Below are 19,877 nucleotides of genomic sequence, written 5' to 3'. Positions count from 1 at the left end.
AAACTAAATCTCTATTTTTTTTTCGCCACAAGGCATCCCATAATAACGCCAAAGCTGCCAGGGGTCGGGGTTGCTAATTAGCATCCGTGAGACCCCTCGCCTCTTTGATCAAGCGCTACATTCTCTTTTGACTAACCCCCTCCTCTTTATTGCTCCTTATCTTCCTCTTCATCGCCATCTCAGATGTGGACAAATAGGCTTAGGCTGGTTGCTATAGCAACAGAGAATAGCTGGATGACAAAAATAAATAAAATGCACTTGTTCATCAGGGGCCTGGATCTCTCGCTGGGGCCACCCAACTGACACAACAAGTAAGGGCAGGCCAGGGGAGGCTCCAGGGAAGATGTGGAGGAGGAGGGGAAAGGATGCAGAGAGCTGGAGAGAATAGAGAGAGGGAAAGAAAGGTAGAGAATCAGGACTCATAGCATGTCAGATGCGCTTCTCACAACGTCGGATTAACGCTTTAGATCATTTGTCTTTCTTTATTGGAGGGAAACTGGTGGGGCTTCTGAAAACTTTCCAGGAAATAAAAAGGTAAGATTTATATTCAATTATCAATGAATTCTATTGAATTTGATGCAAACACTTGTAAAGCTTTAAAAATGCATATAAATTGCATAAATTAAACTGTGGGATGAAGAGTGAAAAACTCTTGTAAATCGTATTATTCAGTATCACTTGGAAATACTGTAATTCACTAAAATATTTTATCCGTTCGACCCACTCAAAATAAAGGAGAGAAAAGCTGGCTAGTATAATTAAAAAAGCAACACAAGGTTAGACACAGAATATTTTGGGTCACGAATCATCGTGTGACCAGATTAACTGGGATTAAAGCGAGGACAGTTACAAAACAGCGTGTTGTTGTGTCTGTACATGGGCGGAGGTAAGCACTAGATTCAAGGCCATTTGGCAATATGTTATGATTAAACTCCATTTTTAATATGAAGACAATTGGACATTCTAATCACATTTGGATTAATAATAATATAATAATATAATAATATTATTCAGTGTCTCAGTATACAGTATATTTACGTTATTTAATGGTCTTTTGAATTTTAGGACCAATTGTGTTTGGTTTGAATTTAAACATATATTGCCACTTACTTAATCATTTTTGTTGCTGCTAAATGTTATTGCACTGCTTTTCATTACAGAAGTGTTATGATGTACTATTTTTTTAATTGCACTATTATTATAACTTAGACCAGTCTATGAGCACTAAATTGTAAATATATTTGATTATTTAGTGACAGTTTTTAATCTTTTTTTTCTCGAAAGTTTTTATTACATGTTTGTAATGGAGTGCCATGTCTAATCATTGCATAAGATGTCGCACTACATTGCCATCAATGACAATGAAGACAATTGAATTGTATTATGTTTTGATTTGAAAACATTCAGATTAACTCGCACCGTAGATTTAAAAATTTGCCTCTTTGGTTTTATGTTGAGTCCTGGTTTTTGAATATTTTGCTTACAACAATCATTTGAAGAGCGAATAAATCAGAGATGCTATTACTTTATCGTTAGCTTACTAGTACAGTTTAGCACAATGAAGCAATCCGACCTATATTTCCATTTGTGTTACCATTTATCCGTCTTATTTTTTCATTAAATTGAGATTAAGTATCTAGTCAAGTCAAGTCATTTTTATTTGTATAGCCCTTAGTCACAAAGAGTCTCAAGGGTCTTCACAGGTTATTACACAGACTATTTTTTTCAGACTATTAGATAGATAGATAGATAGATAGATACTTTATTCATCCCCTAAGGGAAATTCACATTTCCAGCAGCATCCCTGAGCTGAGACCAGTACAATAATAAAGCCAAAAGAATACAATATACAAATACCCAGTGTGACGTGCAAATGCCCACTGTAGCGTGTTATATAGAGTAACTAAATAGTGCTACACAGAATACATATTGCAGTAAGATTCGGTAATATCCAATGTATGTGGTGTGGTTTAATGTGGGCCTTTACTCTGCCGGGTGGAGTTAAAGAGCCTCATGGCATGAGGAAGAAAAGATCTCTTCAGTCTGTCCGTAGTACAAGACAGTGACAGCAGTCTGTCGCTGAAACTGCTCTTCTGTCTGGAGATAATGCTGTGTAGTGGATGCGATGGATTGTCCATGATTGACCTCAGCTTTTTCAGTGCTCGTCTCTCAGCTACTGTTGTTAGGCTGTCCAGCTCTTTGCCCACAACAGAGCTCGCTTTCCTAGCCAGTTTATTGAGACGAGAGGCATCCTTCTTCTTGACGCTGCCTCCCCAACACGCTGCCGCATAGAAGAGGGCGCTTGCCACTACTGTCTCATAGAATATTTTCAGGAGCTTTTTGCAGATGTTGAAGGAGGCCAGCCTTCTGAGGAAGTAAAGTCGGCTTTGCCCTTTCCTACATAGAGCTTCTGTGTTGGCAGTCCAGTCCAGTTTGTTGTCCAGCTGCACACCCAGGTATTTGTAGGTCTGGACACATTCTACACATTCTCCCTTGATGGTTACAGGAATCGGGTGAGTTCTGGTTCTCCTGAAGTCCACCACCATCTCTCTGGTCTTGGTGGTGTTAAGGTGCAGGTGGTTTGCGTCGCTCCATCGGACAAAGTCCTGAATCAATTTCCTGTCATCTGATCTAGAACCAACATGAGGGCATCAACATGATCTATCAGTGGAATAAATTACAACTTTTAATTAAAAAATACTTGGAGTACCTAACAGTGAAAAATAATGTTAGGGGAGTCCAACTCAGGTACCTTGTGTATTATTTAACACCCCCTAGTCGTAAAAAGACAATATTGTTTTCAATACAGTAAACCCCGGTTAATACGGATTCGGTTTATCTGGATCTTCTCAAAATCTGGATAAAAAGTTTTGTCCGGATGATGTGAAATGTATTTCTTACGAAAGATCTATGCATATTCAGTATTTAAAAATCCGGGTTTTGGGTATTTCCAGATCAAATTCCTAATCATTTTGATCCGTTCTTATGCATTTTGCCATGCCTTTTCCGGATCAATCTCCTATTGACATTAGCCCATTACAATCTTTGACGCTACATCCCCGGAATGTCGTCTTTGACGTCTTCTTTCCGGAAAATTCTCGACCTGAGGCTGGATGATGCAACTCTCCCGGAAAGTATAAAGCCATCCTTGTCCATAGACAAACAAATTTCTCTATGCGTTTGTCTTCGTGGGACGTATTCCTGGTTATTACTGATTGACTCTAGCTCATTGTGCTTTGATTCAAGTTGTGATCTATTTGTGCAAATCAACACTTAAGGAGACTACCCTGAGGGCCACATCATGGCGTCAGTGAAGAAGAGGAGTCGAGAGGACCGGACATTAGAAGAAAAATTAAAGTTTATACAATACTGTAACGATCACACTGGCATGAAGAAGAAAGATATCACAGCTTATTTTTACATGAAACCTCAAACATTGTCAGATTTTCTGAAAAATGCGGATAAGATAAGAGTCAGCACTTAAGTGGTGACATTTTGAAGGGATCTAAACGCCTCTCTTCGCACCCAGAAGTAGAGCAAGCACTATTTACATGGTTCTGCCAGAGGTTGTGTAAACCTCAACTTCGTTTGGATGGGGCTATGATCTTGGAGCAGGCCAACAAGTTCTTAAGAGAAATTAACCTGGACTCAGAAAGCACCATAATTGTGCATTGGATTGATCGCTTCAAGAAACGTCATGGCATTGCCAGAATTACACAAGCAGGAGAATCTGGTGGGATAGATACAAATGTTGTCACTGAATGGAAAACTGGAAAGCTGAAAGAACTCTTTGCATCGTATGAAGCACGAAATATCTTTAATGCAGACAAAGCAGGATTATGTTGGCTTCTACTGCCCGATAATGCTCTGGTATTTGTTGGACAGTTACAGCATGATGCTGTCAGAACCAGAACAGATACAGGACCCATTCGCGTGACATTCTCACACAAGCTTTTTATTTTATGGGAAATCGGGAGTCGTGCACGTTAGGAAGCCGGTCTGGCGTGGAAGGACAGGACACCAGAGACCGACAAGATCGATAACGAATCAGGGTAAAGAAAAATAAACAGGAGAAACTAGACGGGAACCAAAACTGGAGAAACTAACCAACAGGACAAGAATAAACGGAAAACAAAACTGGAACCCGAAATTAAACGGTACAAAAATAAAGGAGAACAATACCGGACTGCAGATATCACAGGAAAAAAGGGCAGAACTCACGTCTTGTGGGGCAGAAGTTCGTGGACGGGCCGACACTGAAGCAAGAGAGCGCTGAGCTATATATAAACAGAAAGTCAATCTCTAAATGAGCCGCAGCTGCGCCACATGGGCGGGGCCAATTGGGCACCATGGCAACCGTGACACACACGGGCAGGGCCAATTGGACACCATGGCAACCGTGACACACAGGCGCAGCCAATTGAGCGCCATGGAAACCATGACACACACGGGCGCTGCCAAACAGCCTAAATCTCATATTACCGTCCTCGTGGTCGCAAACATGGATGGTAGCGAAAAATTACCCTTCTACTTAATCGGGAAAAGTATGAAAACTCAATGTTTCAAATATCTTTGCTCTCCCGTGGAATATCATGCCAATAAGAAGACCTCAACCCTATTTTAAGGCTGGCTAAACGATCTCGACAAGCACATGTGACTGGACAAAAGAAAAGTTGCGATGATAGTAGACAACTGTCCTGCTCATTCCAAAGTGGAATTGACGAATATCAAACTTGTATTCCTGCCCCCTAACACAACTAGCCATACACAGCCCATGGATGCAGGCATACCTGAAGTGCCACTACAGATATATCTTGGCATCTCGTCGATTGGACGCAACAGAGGAAGGAGCACAACCTTTCAGATGGGATTTGCTGGATGTTCTCATTGCATTAAAATCGGCACGAAGGAAAGTTACTGTACAGACTATCAAAAATTGCTATAGAAATGCTGGATTTGTCTCTGAGCCGAGTCAAAGCCAAGAAGAATCACCAGTTGAACCAGAATCCAGTAAGGATCCAAATGCATTCAGCATCATACAGGACCAGCTACGACAGAGCTACGGTGACGCAGTTCCTTAATACTATGATCAGTGTGTCACCGTGGACAGTGTCACTGAGGTCTCTGCTGTTCTGACCGATGAGCAAATCATTCAAATGGTTCAGGATTCCATTGCAAATGACTCTGAAAGCGAGGATGAGAACAAACAAGGTACAGAAACGGGAGGTGAAATAATCCCTCCCAAACTCAGTGAAGCTTATACAGCGCTTTAGAGGATCAGGTTGTAAGGTCTCGGCCATAGTTGCAGTGGATTAGAAGAAACCACTGACAGGCTTGAAACAATTTTGATGGAACAGCTTTTAGGAAATCCAAAATTACATACTTTTTTCAGTGACTTGATCTTCTAGAATGAAAATACTTATTACTGAAGGTTTTAGTATATCCAGACTCGATCAGTTGATGTATAATATTTACGTTTCATTAATATTCTCATTTTATCTGTGTGAATGTAAACGTGTCATTTCATGTTCAATCAAAACCAGATGAGCTAATCATGTATTTTCTACTAAACATCATTTTGAGGTCATGGGGTCTGAGAATACAGGACATCCACTTCCAAGATACTCGGCTAATCCAGATAATTTTCACGGCCCATTTGAATCTGGATTAACCGGGTTTTACTGTCATATGCAAAAGTACATGAACTATGTGCATTTTTTTTAAAATAATCTTAGGTCGAGAATTCATTATTTTACATAACATATGGCTCACCGAGAAGGAGCTGACATATTCATCCGCCATCTTGCAAACCGTTTTTCTTCTTCCCAAGGGGGGCATGACGGAAGATAATTGAGAACCACTGTTTTTAGGGGTGGGCAGCACGGTAGCGCAATTGTTAGCTCATGTACGGCACAATTCTGAGGTCATGGTATCAAACCTTACTGTGTGGAGTTAGCATGTTCTCCCCGTGCTTGCGTGGGTTCCCTCCGGGCATTCCGGTTTCCTCCCACATTCCAGAAACATACATGTCAGGTCCCTAGGTGTGAATGAGTCAGTGAGTTGTCTGTCTCTGCGTGCCCCGCGACTGGGTGGCAACCAGTTCAGGCCCACTGCCCGAAGATAGCTGGGATTTGCCCCAGCACCCACGCGACCCTACCGAGGATAAGCGGTGCAGATAATGGATGGATGCAGAGATTACATCTATTCTGTTACTCCTAGAATGGGCTGGAGTGGGCCCCTTTTACACCAGCGAGCTCTTATTATGCATTTTTATCACTTGACTTGACCTGAAAGAAATTCGGGTGTATGTTGATAAGTCAACAAAAAAAAACTTTACTTTTTTAAATCAAAGGAAAATCATCTAAACATTCTGTTTTGAATAAAACACATTTACCTATGTGTAACCGCGGTGTACTTGTCCCACCAAAGATCCACATTCACGCTGGACTGGATGATGAGGTTTTTATTACAGTTACTGCAAATGAATGAGTCACAACATTAGCCTTTCTGCTGGCTTTGATCTCCCCAAAGCATATCAAAGAGCTTTCTTTTCCATTTACATAAAATACATTTGTACATCCATTTTAACAAGATACTTTTAACAAAAGATCGTATGGTGAATTTTTAACGTTTACAATGAATTCAACATATTTTTCTTTAGTCTGAATTTTAACCAACATCATCCTTTTTAATATATATGAGAAAATAGAAATAAGAACAATAATGAGTATAAAAACGGGTACAATTTACCTGCAAATGAATGAGTCACAACATTAGCTTTTCTGCTAGCTTCGATCTCTTTGATCTCTACAAGGGGAATTAATATTTTAGTAAAACAGAAACAAAACGAAAATAAATCCAAACAGCTTGACAACATCAATCACATTACTGTGCATGTTGAGAGATTTGTCAGCTGTGGTTATAATATTCAAAATTAACTTCTTATGTGGCGCACCAAAAGATGTGTCTTACCAGGAGCAGTCCCCTCTGAAAACTGCCAACAAACCCCGCCTCCCGGTCACATGTCAGAAGCCAAAACCAAACCCCACCCCATACCAGCAGGTGGCACTGTTGGACTCATCCTTGCAGGACACTTACCCAAAACTATATACATATCTCAGCAGGAATTTCAATCAAACAAAAGTTATTATTACACCCGTTACATATGTACAGTATCAGTAAATAGAAATCAAAATTGTATTTGCCTTCCCAATAAACTCTATGGGTTTATACCAAGGGTCGGGAACCTTTTTGGCCCAAAGAGCCACAAAAGCAACAATATAAAGATTTTTTTGTATTTGTTTTTGAGAAAGCCACACGGTATATTCTAAGAAAAAATTCAACGAAACCGCTAAACATGTTTTCCATACAAAAGCTAATTCTTCGGCCCATTTTATTTGACTGTGTGATATTAGATGACGTGATAAGATCTATTAAATAATAATAATGCCAGAGCCTGTGTCCCATATCAATTTAAATATACCACTTATAATTGGTGTCGCTCCAGCTGTTACTTAAGAGTGTTGAGGCTAATTTTGACTGTTATTTTTGTCCTAAGTACTGGTTTCAAAACAAAGTGCAAGCAAAGTTATTTTGTGAATATGTAAAAAAAATACTGCAAACTAGGATAGTAACATATCTGCTTTCAACTGACCTGAGCTTCCGAAAGTGTCGGTATTGTCCCAGCTTCACACGTGCGACAAATGACTTCATTTGTAGCAATGGATAAGGTAAATGCAAAGATACTATTTTGTCTCCGAGCCTCTTGTACATATATGGCTCGTGAGCCATAGGTTCCAGACCCCTGTGCTATGTTTGGATAAGCCTGAATGTGGCCAAATATCTTACTAGAGAATGAATTTACAAGTAAAGTGACAGATACATGTTTAAATTATTTTTCTCATCCAGCCAGCCCAAACTTCACCTTGACATGAGCCAGACCTTTGGGATATCTCCTGTTCTTCCCAATTAGCCACTCTGGCATTGCTACTAAAATAATATAAAGAACACAGCGGGGGGCGTTTGAAGAGGACCTCAGTATGGCCTCCTGGTTCAGCTGGAGCGAGCCCTACCAGCATCGGCTCCCCCGAAGAGAACCGGCCGATGTGGTGACCGACACGCTGATGGTGGAGCTGAGCTGGCAGCTGAAAGAGGCCGAGAGGCAGCAACGAGAGCGAGAGAGCGAGTATCGGCGCCTCAAGACTGGCGTGGACTACAGCTGGCTGGCTAGCACACCTCGATCCACCTACAGCATCAGTACCGGAGAAAGGCTGGGCCTGGAGGACCTCTGCTCCAAGGTGCCGCCGTCATGCTGCGGATTGGTTATACTCAAGTAAGAGGTTTTTTTCAATTCCAAATAGAGTATAATTTAGAAAAATACTTCTTACGCCAGACAAGTAATGCGTTTCACTTTTGTTCATTCTTCCTAACCGCAACTTCCTCTTCTACACTCTTGTACATTTCCATCCCCTGCAGCGCCCTCTGTAGAAAGTTACATCCCATAACACACAACAGAAACCCAATAAATTGGTTTACGACATTCCACGATTGCTGTTGCCTGATCAGTAATATCAAATGGGCGTGGCTAGAGGGTAGAGTAGCCAAAGGTTTCCTTGAGTAAAAGTACTGCTACTTCAGAATAGCGTTAGTCAGTAAAAGTAAAAGTAGTCATCCAAGTAATTACATGAGTAAAAGTAAAACAAGTACTTGGTGAAAAAAAAATACTCAAGTACTGAGTTACTGTTACGTCATCTTATTTAATGATTTTTTTTTAAACAACCAATCAGATCATCAAATAATCAAAGTCCATTCATAGACCATAAATTGCATTTATTTTAAAAATTGATTAAAACAATCAGGGTAAATTAAAGTACTTATACAAACAATAAAATAATAATAATATCAGAAATAAATTAAGCACAGATGGGACATTTAAAGCCCCAGTACTTTTTTAAACGTGTTTCCCTTGTGTAGTGTTTAACACATTCACCTACATGCGAAAAGTCCCCAGTTTAAGACCAGGTGAAAACATATGTTGGCCTGGAGAAGAATGAGCACGTCCAGGCTGTACTTGCCCAAGACACACTACAGGAAATGGTGCCACAATGACCCTAGAGTGTAGGGCCTAGACGTTAAGGGATCCAACGAAGGAACCAACCAACAAAAAACAAATATGTTTAGAGTAAAAAAAAATTAAAGTCACTATCTTTGATTTTTGCATTTCGGAGATGGAATATGAGCTTGCTCTGTCCACTCCACGCATCGGCCCGGTATTGCAGTACCTCCGGGAACGGTGCATTCGCAATGATCGCAGCAAGGCTTTAGGGCTAGGACCTTAGCTTGGCCTTTTGGCTGAGAGTAAGTGTCCCGGCTCCTAGGCTTTGTAGCGTATTATGAACTGACCGATAACGGATAATGGATAATGAATAACGAAGATAGATCAATAACCCTTAAAAACCCCTTATAAAAGCATAAACTACAGACAGTATAATTGATTTAAAAATGAATAAAATCCAATTAGGAAATCAAATTTGTTATGTGATTTTTGTTTTGAGGATTGGAAAAAATTGACAAAAAAGGTGCCCCTTATCTGGTAAACAAAAACAATAAAACGCAGCATGCATTTAAAGAAGATTTTTTTCAAAAAGCAACTTTTTGAAAAGTTAAAGTAAATAAAATCACATTAATATAGTTTAAGTTGGATTTCTGTGCAGTTATTTCTCTTTTTACCTTTAGTGGTCCTTGACAGGTGACACAAACAGAAAGAGGCGGCGCTTGGCCGCAAAACTGGCTCCCTAAGGTGACGCGGAACAAAACCAATGAAAGGGGAATGCGCGTACTAAAGTAGCGGATTGAATGAAGCACAATGTAGCGGAGTAAGAGTACTTTGTCTTTTTAACAAATCTACTTGAGTAAAAGTATAGGTATATTTAAAAATACTCCCAGAAGTACAAAATATCCCAAAACCTTCTCAAGTAAATGTAACAGGGTAAATGTAATTCGTTTCTACCTGCCTCCACGCGTGGCTAGGGAAAAGATAGGGCGCTACCAAGCTGACTTGGCGAAAAGGGAGTTGTGTCCCTCACTCCTCCACTTTACTCTACGCTTTGCAGAGGTTTACGACTTTCTTATCCATGAACTTGATTTGCTAGAGTAAATTGAACAATTTAGGGGAAAGGGAAATGATAAAATTGAGCCTTAAATAAGAAGAATCACTTGCTTGGCTTGAATAGTTTTCAAAAAAGTTGACTTGATGTTCATGACGCTCACAACATTAGTGAGGGATTTTGTTATCTAGTGGGCTAATGGGGAAATGCATTGGGATTAACTAGTTATTTTTGGGATTATTTTGCATATAGCAGTACATTTGCAACGTCAAATAGCTTGATGCAGAAGTAAATTGTAGTAAAAAAAATTATGGGCAGGGATTAATCGATTAATCAACAAATGAATCTTTGAAATGCTCTTTGAATTAAAAATGACACAAACCCTCACAATTTAAGCATCTCAAAATTAAAACATTATTTAAATTTGAATTCCTATTTTGGGACCAATTGTTTTTATTTTAAATGATAAACATTTCACTTTTATGGTACCAAGATTTATGGTATATTTTGATTTTTTTCCTCCCAAAAAATCTGATATTGGTCCAATCACATGTGCCAGTGTTATTCTTACAAATGATTGTTATAAATATTATTATTAGCTTTTTTCCAACTTCGCAATATTGCTAAAATTCGCCATATGCTGTCTCAGTCGGATGCGGAGATTATAATTCATGCGTTTGTTACCTCCTGTATCGATTACTGTAATGCCCTACTTTCCGGTCTCCCAAAGTACAAAATCAAGAGTCTTCAGCTGGTACAAAATGGCAGACATGGGGACTTGAGACTTAGTGACTTGGACTCGAGTCGACTCGAGTCGCTGTTTTTATGACTTGTGACTTGACTTGGACTTGGCAATCTAAGACTCGGGACTTGACTTGTGACTTGACTTGCCCAAGAAAAAAATACTTGGGACTTACTTGGGACTTGAAGGTGAAGACTTGAGACTTACTTGAGACTTGCACATGTGTGACTTGGTCCCATGTCTGCAAAATGCTGCAGGGAGCCTTTTAACTAAGACAAGAAAGTTTGATCACATTACTCCGATTTTAGCTAACCTGCATTGGCTCCCTGTTAGCTTAAGATGTGATTTTAAGGTTCTGTTGGTATTATACAAAACATGCATGGACTTGATCCCTCCTTTCAGATTTAATTCCCCCCTATGTTCCAGTCCAGAGCCTTCGCTCTTAAAACGCTGGTCTACTAGTGATCCCAAGAGCCAAGAAGAGATCCGCAGGTTCGAGAACGTTCTCCATTCGGGCCCCGGTGCTGTGGAATGCTCTTCCCCCTGAGATTCGACCTGCAACCTCAGTGGAAATGTTTAAATTTAAGCTTAAAACACACTTCTTTTATTTAGCATATGAATAACCTATATTTTATAGAATTGAATATACCTTTATTGTCATTGTTACAAAATGGGTTGAACATATTGTGACAACGAAATTCGGCGTGGCCCCCCAAGTTCACATTTAACAGTGAGGATAAAAGAAAACAAAGAAGATAAAGGAACAAAGAAGATAAGGTTATAATTTACACAATTAAAGGAAAAGGGAAGATAAAGGTTATAATTTACACAATATTTACACAAGAAATGTGGGCATGTAGGATGTTACATACAGTTTTGGGATCGTATTAGTGCAATATGCGTTAGTGCAAAAATAGTCAACATTGTGCAAAAATAGTCAACATTGTGCAAAGTGAGCATAGGAATGAATACAATTTTACATCTGTATGAGGTAGTGTGTTTGCAATAGTTTGTTTTTTGTGCGGTGTGTGTTAAGGGTGGAAATGGCAACTGTCTCTGAGTCTGTTTGTTTTTGTTTTGTGTGACCTGTTCGTTGGGGTTGTCCATCGATTCGATGATGACCATCTTCTTTTATTTGTGAGTCTGCTGATGTTTGAACAGTCCGATCCTTGATTGTGGTCGGAGACTCAGGTAAAAGAGGATACCTGTGCAATGACGGTTTTTAAAGTGGCGTAAGGGGTGCGCTTTCCCCAACGCCACTATCGTGATTGTAAAGAAGATGGTTCCAGTGGCAAGGGAGACCCTAGACGACCGGCATCTTTCTACAACTGCAGGCGGCTAACGGGATCCAGGTCTGTAGGAAACCGCCTCAAAGCGTGCCGCCACCAGCTTTTGGGATCACTCTTAGTCTGGACTCTACCTTTCAACCTGTTCGGCTTGGGTAACCCTACCAGGAGTACGAGACTCCCGCCGACATAGCTCTAGGGGTCATGGAGACGCGCAAAGTGCCCCACCACGATAAGGTGGTGATCCGTCGGGACACAATGCTAAGCTGTAGCGCCTGCCAGAAGGCAGCAGGTCAAAGAGGTGGTGGCCGGGGTGGGAAAAGTCCTTGATGATGTGTTCTGCTCTGCTAAGGTAGCGAGAGCAGGCAATGTCCTCCAGACTGGTTAAAGAGCAACCAACAATTCTCTGGGCCCTTTGAAGCGTTTTCTGCTGCTGTGCACCCAGCATGCCACACCGTAATGCAGTATGTTAGAATTCTCTCCACTGTGGCTTTGTAATGGGACACCAGCAGCTGCTGTTTCAGATGATTTTCCCTGAGCACTCTCAGGAAATGGAGTCACTTCTGGGCCTTCCCTACCACCGCTCTGGTGTTTGCAGACCAGGAGAGGTCATTGGAGATGTGCACACCCAGGAATTTGAAAGAGTGGACTCTCTCTACACAGTCTCCTTTTATTATGAGTGGTGCTGGGTTCTGGGTTTATGTTGATAATATGTGCATTATTTGCCCTCATGTAGGTTTTAGATGAGGGGATGGTGTCATAATAGTCTGTAGTTTGCAATAGTCTTTGATCTGTGTAGCCCTTTGAGACTCTTTGTGATTAAGGGCTATACAAATAAACATGAACTGACTCTACTTGACTATTAATAATATGAAATAGACCTGATTTTTTTTTATACCTTAAAAATAATGATCAAAATGTTTCTTTTTTGTTTGTTTTTATCATACAGGCAATTTATATATGCATTTTTTCTACAATAAAAATAAAAATCCTATGCAGCATGTGATTTAAAAGAAGTATTATCAAAATGTCTTCAATACATATCAAATTGTCTGGTTTCATGGCTGTACAGATAACCTTTATTTTTCAAAATAATTTTCTCTGGTCAATGCAATTGAAAAAATCAGTAAGCAATATGCTGCCACCCAGTGGTATGATAAATGACACAGTTACTATGCTGATCATCAAGACAGAAAAGATACTCCACAACTGTTGATTTTTTTTGCCAATAATGATAATTTTGTCATTTATTGGATTATTTTGGACAGTTTCTTGCGACACAAGGTTCTGCGGTACCCTGTGGCAGGCACGTCAAGTGCAGGGCCCACGGACCGTATACAGCATGTGAATGATTTAACAGGGTCGACATAAAATTTCTGAGTATGACAATAAAAGAAGCAAGTCTCTAGGTCATTTCTTGTAGCAGTTACGATTTTTAAGATCAATATAAAAAAGTGCTCTCTTTGTAGACTGTTAAGTTTGTATAGTGCGGTGCGTTGGTTCAGGTGTAAAATTGCATTCACTCAACTGTTAAAATTAACCAGTTAACACATACAATGCCAAAAAATTGATATTTTTTCCCACTGTGTGTGAATAGTGAAGATCTCTTGTCATCTGTGATTATAATATGTAGGGTAGGTTACTAATGTAGGCTTAATGATATAGCTTAATACTGAAATACACAGCTAAAATTTTGGAGTTGTCATTCTTTTGTTGATCCGGCCCGCCACAGAAGAGAATGTCTGGATACGGCCCCAGAGCCAAACTAAATTTGCAGACCTGCAGTATAGTTAGGAAATATGTAAAAATAAATGAAAACAAATGACAAATTATTTTGAAGAAAAAAAAGGGACACACTGAAAAATTATGTATCTGAATTTTAGGCTGACGTTGACAAAGTTTTTTTCCCCGACACCCTGAATTTGTGAATCGGTTCGATTACCACAGAAGTCCCTGGTGTCTTGTTAGTAGTGTTAATTATGTGAACCTTTCCTTATGACACAGGTTCCGAGATGCAATTCAAGCAACCGAACCGGAGGTGCAGGAGGTGTCTAGCCTCTTCCGTTCGGTCCTCCTGGAGGCCACTGAACAGCTAAAAGAAGAGGAGAAGGCCCAGCGACTTGCCCGCCAGTGGAACAACAAACGTGCCAAGAGCGTGTCCCTGGTGAACTTCAGGTCCCGCATAAAGATCAACCCCTTCGGCAGTTTAGCGGGCACCGTTTCCGGTGAAGGGGCCTGTCTTAGCGGCCTAAAAACGGTATCAGAGGACGTGGAACGGGGGATGGAGAGGGAGGAGAGAGTGTGGAGCATGCCGGACTTCAGATATAAGGGCGTAATGTGTAATAAACTCATCTGATAGGATGTTGAAGGACCATGAGGATGTGGGTCAGATTCAGGCTCAATCCCATTAACTTTTCTTTTCTCTCCCCCCTTCGACTTATTTAGAGAGGGAAAAGGGAATGTACTCCGTGCTTAACACCATTATCACTTTCCATCTTTTTTTCCACTCACTTCATAACAGTAAGATTGGAATAGGTTACAATATTTGTAGTGTTTAACTTGAAAGAGAAATATGTACACCGCTAGATGAGGAGTGCGCTTCACTCTAGTTCATTTCCCACCACAACCAGTTCTCCTGCCTCTCTGTGCTTTCCTATGTATTGCAGCGCTATCTGAAAGTATTTACATCCAATAACACACAACATAAATACATATAATTGATTCAATACCTCACACAATTGCATCCAACTTGTCCATAATTCCAAATGGGCGTGGCAAGGGAAAATGTAGGGCGCTCCTGAGCTGACTTTGTGAAAAGGGGGTTTTGTCCCTCACTTTCATCTTATTTTGTTCTTTGCAGAGGATTGGGGCTTTCTTACACTAATCATGAACATATTTTGCTAGAGTAGAGGTGAAAATTAAAAAGAAGGGGAAGTAAATGGATTGAGCCTTAACTTATCAGGTTTAGGATTTGTTAGCCAAAAGAAGAACAAAAAAGTAGACTTGATTGATGTTCATGAACTTTGATTAGGCATGTTTTATGGGTTTACATACCAAAATTTGCATTTTTGCTGTTAAAGTTTAGAGGGGTTGCGGTCAGTCCTTGATTAAGGCATCGATATTCCAATTAAATTTGGATTAAAAAAAAAAGTGTTTGAAGTTGGGAAAACAAGAACATCCCCCCAAAGGTAAGATACAGAATGGGGCGTGCCTACACAAATGATGCAAGCTAGGTTAGGATCTGTTTAACTTACAATGATTGCTAAACATCTGACATTGATTCGTAATGTTTGACAATATTCAAAACCCAAATGGGAAAAATTGAAAAATGTTTATTTGAAACGGAAACTTGGAAAATGTTATTTTTTTTCTCATTAAGGGACAGTATGCATTGTTTATCACATAGTGGTAAAAAAACTCAATTCATTTGAAAAATGAGATGACAAGATTTATTTAAATAATAAGCAAAAACACAATAACTATCATATAAAACGGCATTCTTAAAAATACTCATAAGTCGAGAAATTTGTATCTATTTTACATTACATAAGCCTTGACTCGAGAGAGCTGACATAATTGTTGGCTCTGGGTACCCATAATCTTCAAAGAAGCTGGGCAAAAATAAGAGATTAAAAATGGTGCCTTTAGGTCACAAAGTTTTCTTCCTTTGGATTCTTTCTTGTGGTTTTAAAACTTGTTTTTGGTTAAAACACAATACAGTGGCATCTATTGGTCAAATAATACACTCTGTCCCTTTGAGTGTTGTTGGTTCAGTTCTATGTCACTCAAATTTATAACAGAATCAATTGTTTATGGTTAGCATTGTTATTTTACGATAAACTGCCCTCATGTGTGGGAAATGAGAGCTAGATGCCCTTATCAGGCACATGCATGCAGGAGCTGCCATCTACCACTACACACACCAAGTAATTTCTTAAACATGTTTTACATATTTTTCTGAATTTTCAAGTATTAAACTGGTTCAATGAAAACAAATCCCTGACCTTTTTATATTTTTCACATCTTTCAATGTTTCCTTGCCCCTATCTCTGCTCTTTCAAAGCACATAATGACCACCCACAACATTTCCCGACTCAAGGTCAATTGACTAAAAGCATTATATTTTCTTTACAAATACAAATAACATGCAGATAGGAAATAGGGAGGATTAGGACATTTTATTGTTTTATTCTGTATTGACACAGCTCAATGAATGTAATACAAATGGCTTCATAAAAACAACACAGCTGTGGATAAAATGGCATTACTTGATTATCCAGTATAACATTAACATTACAACCATTAGTCAATAAAGCCTAAATAAATGTAGAAATAGAAGAATAAAGTAGCTGTTGACATATGTCCATATTGTCCTTATGTAGTTAGAAACATGGGACATTATGGATCCTTTGTTTGCAGGTGAAGCTAACGTTCAAAACAATATCAAACATGTATAATTACGCTGCTTCTTAAATTGGTTCAGTCACTGTGCTTCACATTGTCCCTCACTGAGTGATTGTATTGAGAAACTCTGCAAAAATAAAACAAAATTTTGAATTTAGTTCCAAGGTAAGCTAACATTTAGCTTATCTTTTTGTATTTATTTTTGTCTTTTTGCACTGTGGCGTTTCTCATCGTGTACATCAGTCTTTTATTTACATTTACTGTATTTCCCTTGGAGCTTCCTGAGGTCGGCTACTGGTCCGCTCAGCAGATCACAAGGTCGAGTTCAAGAACTCCAGAAGTTCGGCCCGGTTTTTGTCCCGCTGTGGGAATGAATAAATAAATAAAAATCAAGAAAAACTACATGTGACTGAGAGTGAATAGAAAGAAGCGGTTTAGAGACTGCAATGACCTGCTTATCCTTTTTGGACTTCTTTACTTTCATCTTGATCTTTTTTCCGGAAATCATGCTGTACTTCTTGCCTTTTTTCCTGTCTTTTAAGTACTGAGGGAAGGGGCAGAGATGTGATTACGATCCAGTTTCTTAAAATACAGTAGACCCCCGGGATTCGGCGACCCCGACTTAAAACGTTTTTCTTGACCCTCTTTAGGGCATTTCTCCCCAATAAGTGAAATAATATTTTGTTTTGCCCAAAACCTTACAGACCCTTTCATAGCCAACATAACACGTAATGTCACAGTCGTAGCTGGAGGCAAAAGTCAAGTCAAGTCATGTTTATTTGTTTAGCCCTTAAAGAGTACTTGCGCTGGTTAGAAGACAGAGGGAAAGAACACTGTCGTAGCTGCTAGCTGTCTTCATTTTTGTGTGTTTGTGTGCCAGAATCAGAGAAAAATGTTTTTGTAATGTGTTTGTAAATCAATTTGTTTTTACAGGATCTCAGGTGATACACTCCTGATCAAAAGAGAGTTGTGCATTAAAGAGACCCCTCGCTACTTGGGTTATCGCTGTTTCACTCTTTCTAATTTTGAATTTAATTGTCTTTATTGCCATTGATATCAATGTAACGTATCGTTCCTTGTGGATAGGGGGGTTCGTACACCTTTTTATGGCCAAATTTAAGCACTTCTCAAGCACTTTGTGGAGACAAAGGCCCCAGCTGACTCAACCCACAGAAAGTCAGAAGAGCGCAAAAAACAGCTGATCACCACCCGGGGCTCCGTAGATTGTTATTGGGTCCAGGAATCGACTGAGGCTGCATTGGGAGAGAAAGCAATAGTGAGGCTGCAGGTCAGGCCTTCTGCTACAGCGAAGCTAACAATCCTCACAAACTGTCCCTGACGAACTTGTATTTAAGCAATGGCAGAGCCATTAACCATGAAAAAAATGACCAGGGGCTACAACTCATAGGAAACCACTACATTTGGGACTCAATATCAATATACCATTGGCTGAACTCCCTCCTACAATGCATTGTGTAATACAATACTTTATTTTTCACACTATATTTAATAGATATGGGTCCCAAGACTTGCAGTGGTAAAGGGAGACGCAAAACATGGAAACAAAGCTTGCTACTATTAAGAATTCCGTAGAAGGTAGACAGACTAATGCACTCACTAAGAAATACGGCCATAGCCAATCGACGATTGGGACAATTATGACAAATAAAGAATCAGCTAAAGCAGGGGACGTATCCAAGGGTGTAAAAATCCTCACTAGCGGAAGGTTTAAAATGACAAAAATTGTATCCTCGGTCTCATCCCTCTTCTGAATTCACCTGCTACTTCACTTGACCAGCTCAGGTCACGTCAAACCAAAGGTAAAAACATTTCATTTAGTCCATTGCATGTATATTCATTTAAAATTGTCTTTACAAATATACACATAAGTAGTACTTACAATATACTTTTTCGTTATTGTAATGTTTAAAACTCAAGTACAGGGGGTTCAGAAGGCATTAGCCAAGTACCATACGTTACTTTTGCAATCCTCACCTTAGAACAGATTAATCCCGTATCCCGGGGGTCTACTGTATTTGAATAATAGCAATACTAATTTGAAAATTCATGATTGACTTTGATTTACAACCTTGGAAATCTGAACAGGTCCAGCGTTTTCTTCTCCACCTTTGGATTTCTTCTCCTTTTTACGTTTATGTAGTTTCTCCTTCTTTTCTTTCTGCTGAGTATGCAAAATCACCAACAAATGCGTACAATTAAAAAACAGGCAGTTTCCATTATTGATCAATCGTAAAATACACAAATACCTTTTGGAGTTTGTCCCTTTTACTCTTCTTTGTTTGCTTTCTGGATTTACTCCGGGAGTCTAGGGAGACATCGGTGAACGTTTGAGATGTAATCAAAAATTCCCAATATTAAACTCACCGCTGCTTCTGGAGCTACTTTGACTGCTGCTGGATGAGTGTGAGGACGAGCCAGAGGAAGATGATGATGATGATGAACTTGAGGTCGAAGCGGAAGACGAACTGGAAGAGGAGGACGACGAGGAAGAAGATCGACTACGACTACGTTTCCGTTTCTTTTTTTCTCTACCTGTGCACATTGAAAATTATAACTAAATGAATTAAGATCAGGGTTTGATACTGCAACTACTATTTATTTACTCAATTCACTCATTATCTGCACCACTTATCCTCAGTAGGGTCGCGGGGATGGCTGGGCTAGGCTCCAGCACCCATGGGACCCTAGTGAGGATAAGCGGCATGGAAAATGAATGGACGGATATTTGTCTGCCATTATACTTTATTAATTGAGGTCTTGCCTCTGCTTTTGTCCTCTGTCCTGGAGCTCGAGCTGGAGACTCTGCACTCAGCTTTTGTTGACTGGATCAGAAAAAAAGAGAATTCATATTAGTTTCAAGATTGTCGCGTTTTTCCTTTTAGTCAATTTAGTGTTATCTTTGAGACACCAAGGAGGACAGACATGTAACTTGGTTAAACAAGTATAAGGTGGAGCTCTTTGCAGGAAATCCCTGAACATAGCAAGAAAGAACATAACATAAACAATGCATTTAGCTGCTTCTGCACCAGCATGATTCAATAAACGTACTGTGTCACGAATTAAAAACAACACCGCATTTGCATACATTATTCGCTATTCGTTGCTTACCATGTTAATAGCGCTGTGTGATACCAATTATGACAAATTGACAATTCAACAACCTGTAGATTTATTTGCAGAAAAGCTCCCCAGGTTAGCATTGGCTAACAGTCACAGGAGACATTTTCTATCCCAGAATGCATCACGTCCCCACAACAAGGAAGTGTACTGCGAGAATTATTCCACTGCCGCCAGACAATAAATTCTATGCACGTGAGA

The 19,877-nt window shown here is 39.7% G+C and overlaps 2 protein-coding genes and 1 pseudogene across 8 annotated transcripts; 2 read left to right on the top strand and 1 right to left on the bottom strand.

Moving 5' to 3' along the window:
- The first annotated feature begins 255 nt into the window (after window positions 1-255).
- Window positions 256-17,531, top strand: rd3 (retinal degeneration 3, GUCY2D regulator). 2 transcript variants are annotated; one of them, XM_088324521.1, is made up of 3 exons: window positions 256-534; window positions 7,909-8,332; window positions 14,139-17,531. In XM_088324521.1, exons 2-3 carry the CDS (start codon window positions 8,040-8,042, stop codon window positions 14,488-14,490), a joined length of 645 nt encoding a protein of 214 aa, XP_088180647.1. In that variant the 5' UTR covers window positions 256-534; window positions 7,909-8,039; the 3' UTR covers window positions 14,491-17,531. The 2 variants fall into 2 exon arrangements, with proteins under 2 accessions (XP_088180647.1, XP_088180648.1); XM_088324522.1 differs by lacking the exon at window positions 256-534 and adding an exon at window positions 802-886.
- On the top strand, window positions 9,171-9,303 carry LOC148346784 (U2 spliceosomal RNA; annotated as a pseudogene).
- LOC148346782 (uncharacterized) lies at window positions 16,294-19,859 on the bottom strand. Of its 6 annotated transcripts, XR_015848217.1 has the most exons (8): window positions 19,668-19,846; window positions 19,321-19,381; window positions 18,924-19,091; window positions 18,806-18,864; window positions 18,628-18,720; window positions 16,990-17,082; window positions 16,794-16,900; window positions 16,294-16,665 (listed from the first exon to the last, which is right to left on the bottom strand). XR_015848217.1 is itself a non-coding variant. In XM_088324526.1 (7 exons), the coding sequence occupies exons 1-7, from the start codon at window positions 19,668-19,670 to the stop codon at window positions 16,850-16,852; spliced, it is 525 nt and encodes a 174-aa protein (XP_088180652.1). In that variant the 5' UTR covers window positions 19,671-19,852; the 3' UTR covers window positions 16,294-16,849. The 6 variants fall into 6 exon arrangements, 4 of the variants coding, with proteins under 4 accessions (XP_088180652.1, XP_088180651.1, XP_088180650.1 ...); XR_015848216.1 differs by having other exon boundaries at window positions 16,794-17,082; window positions 19,668-19,853; XM_088324526.1 differs by having other exon boundaries at window positions 16,294-16,900; window positions 18,628-18,717; window positions 19,668-19,852.
- Window positions 19,860-19,877: the final 18 nt, after the last annotated feature.

Source organism: Urocampus carinirostris, chromosome 20 (genome assembly GCF_059441175.1).
Source record: "Urocampus carinirostris isolate Australia breed hairy pipefish chromosome 20, RoL_Ucar_1.0, whole genome shotgun sequence".
Taxonomy (NCBI): Eukaryota; Metazoa; Chordata; class Actinopteri; order Syngnathiformes; family Syngnathidae; genus Urocampus; species Urocampus carinirostris.
This window is presented reverse-complemented; position numbering and strand designations above follow the sequence as displayed.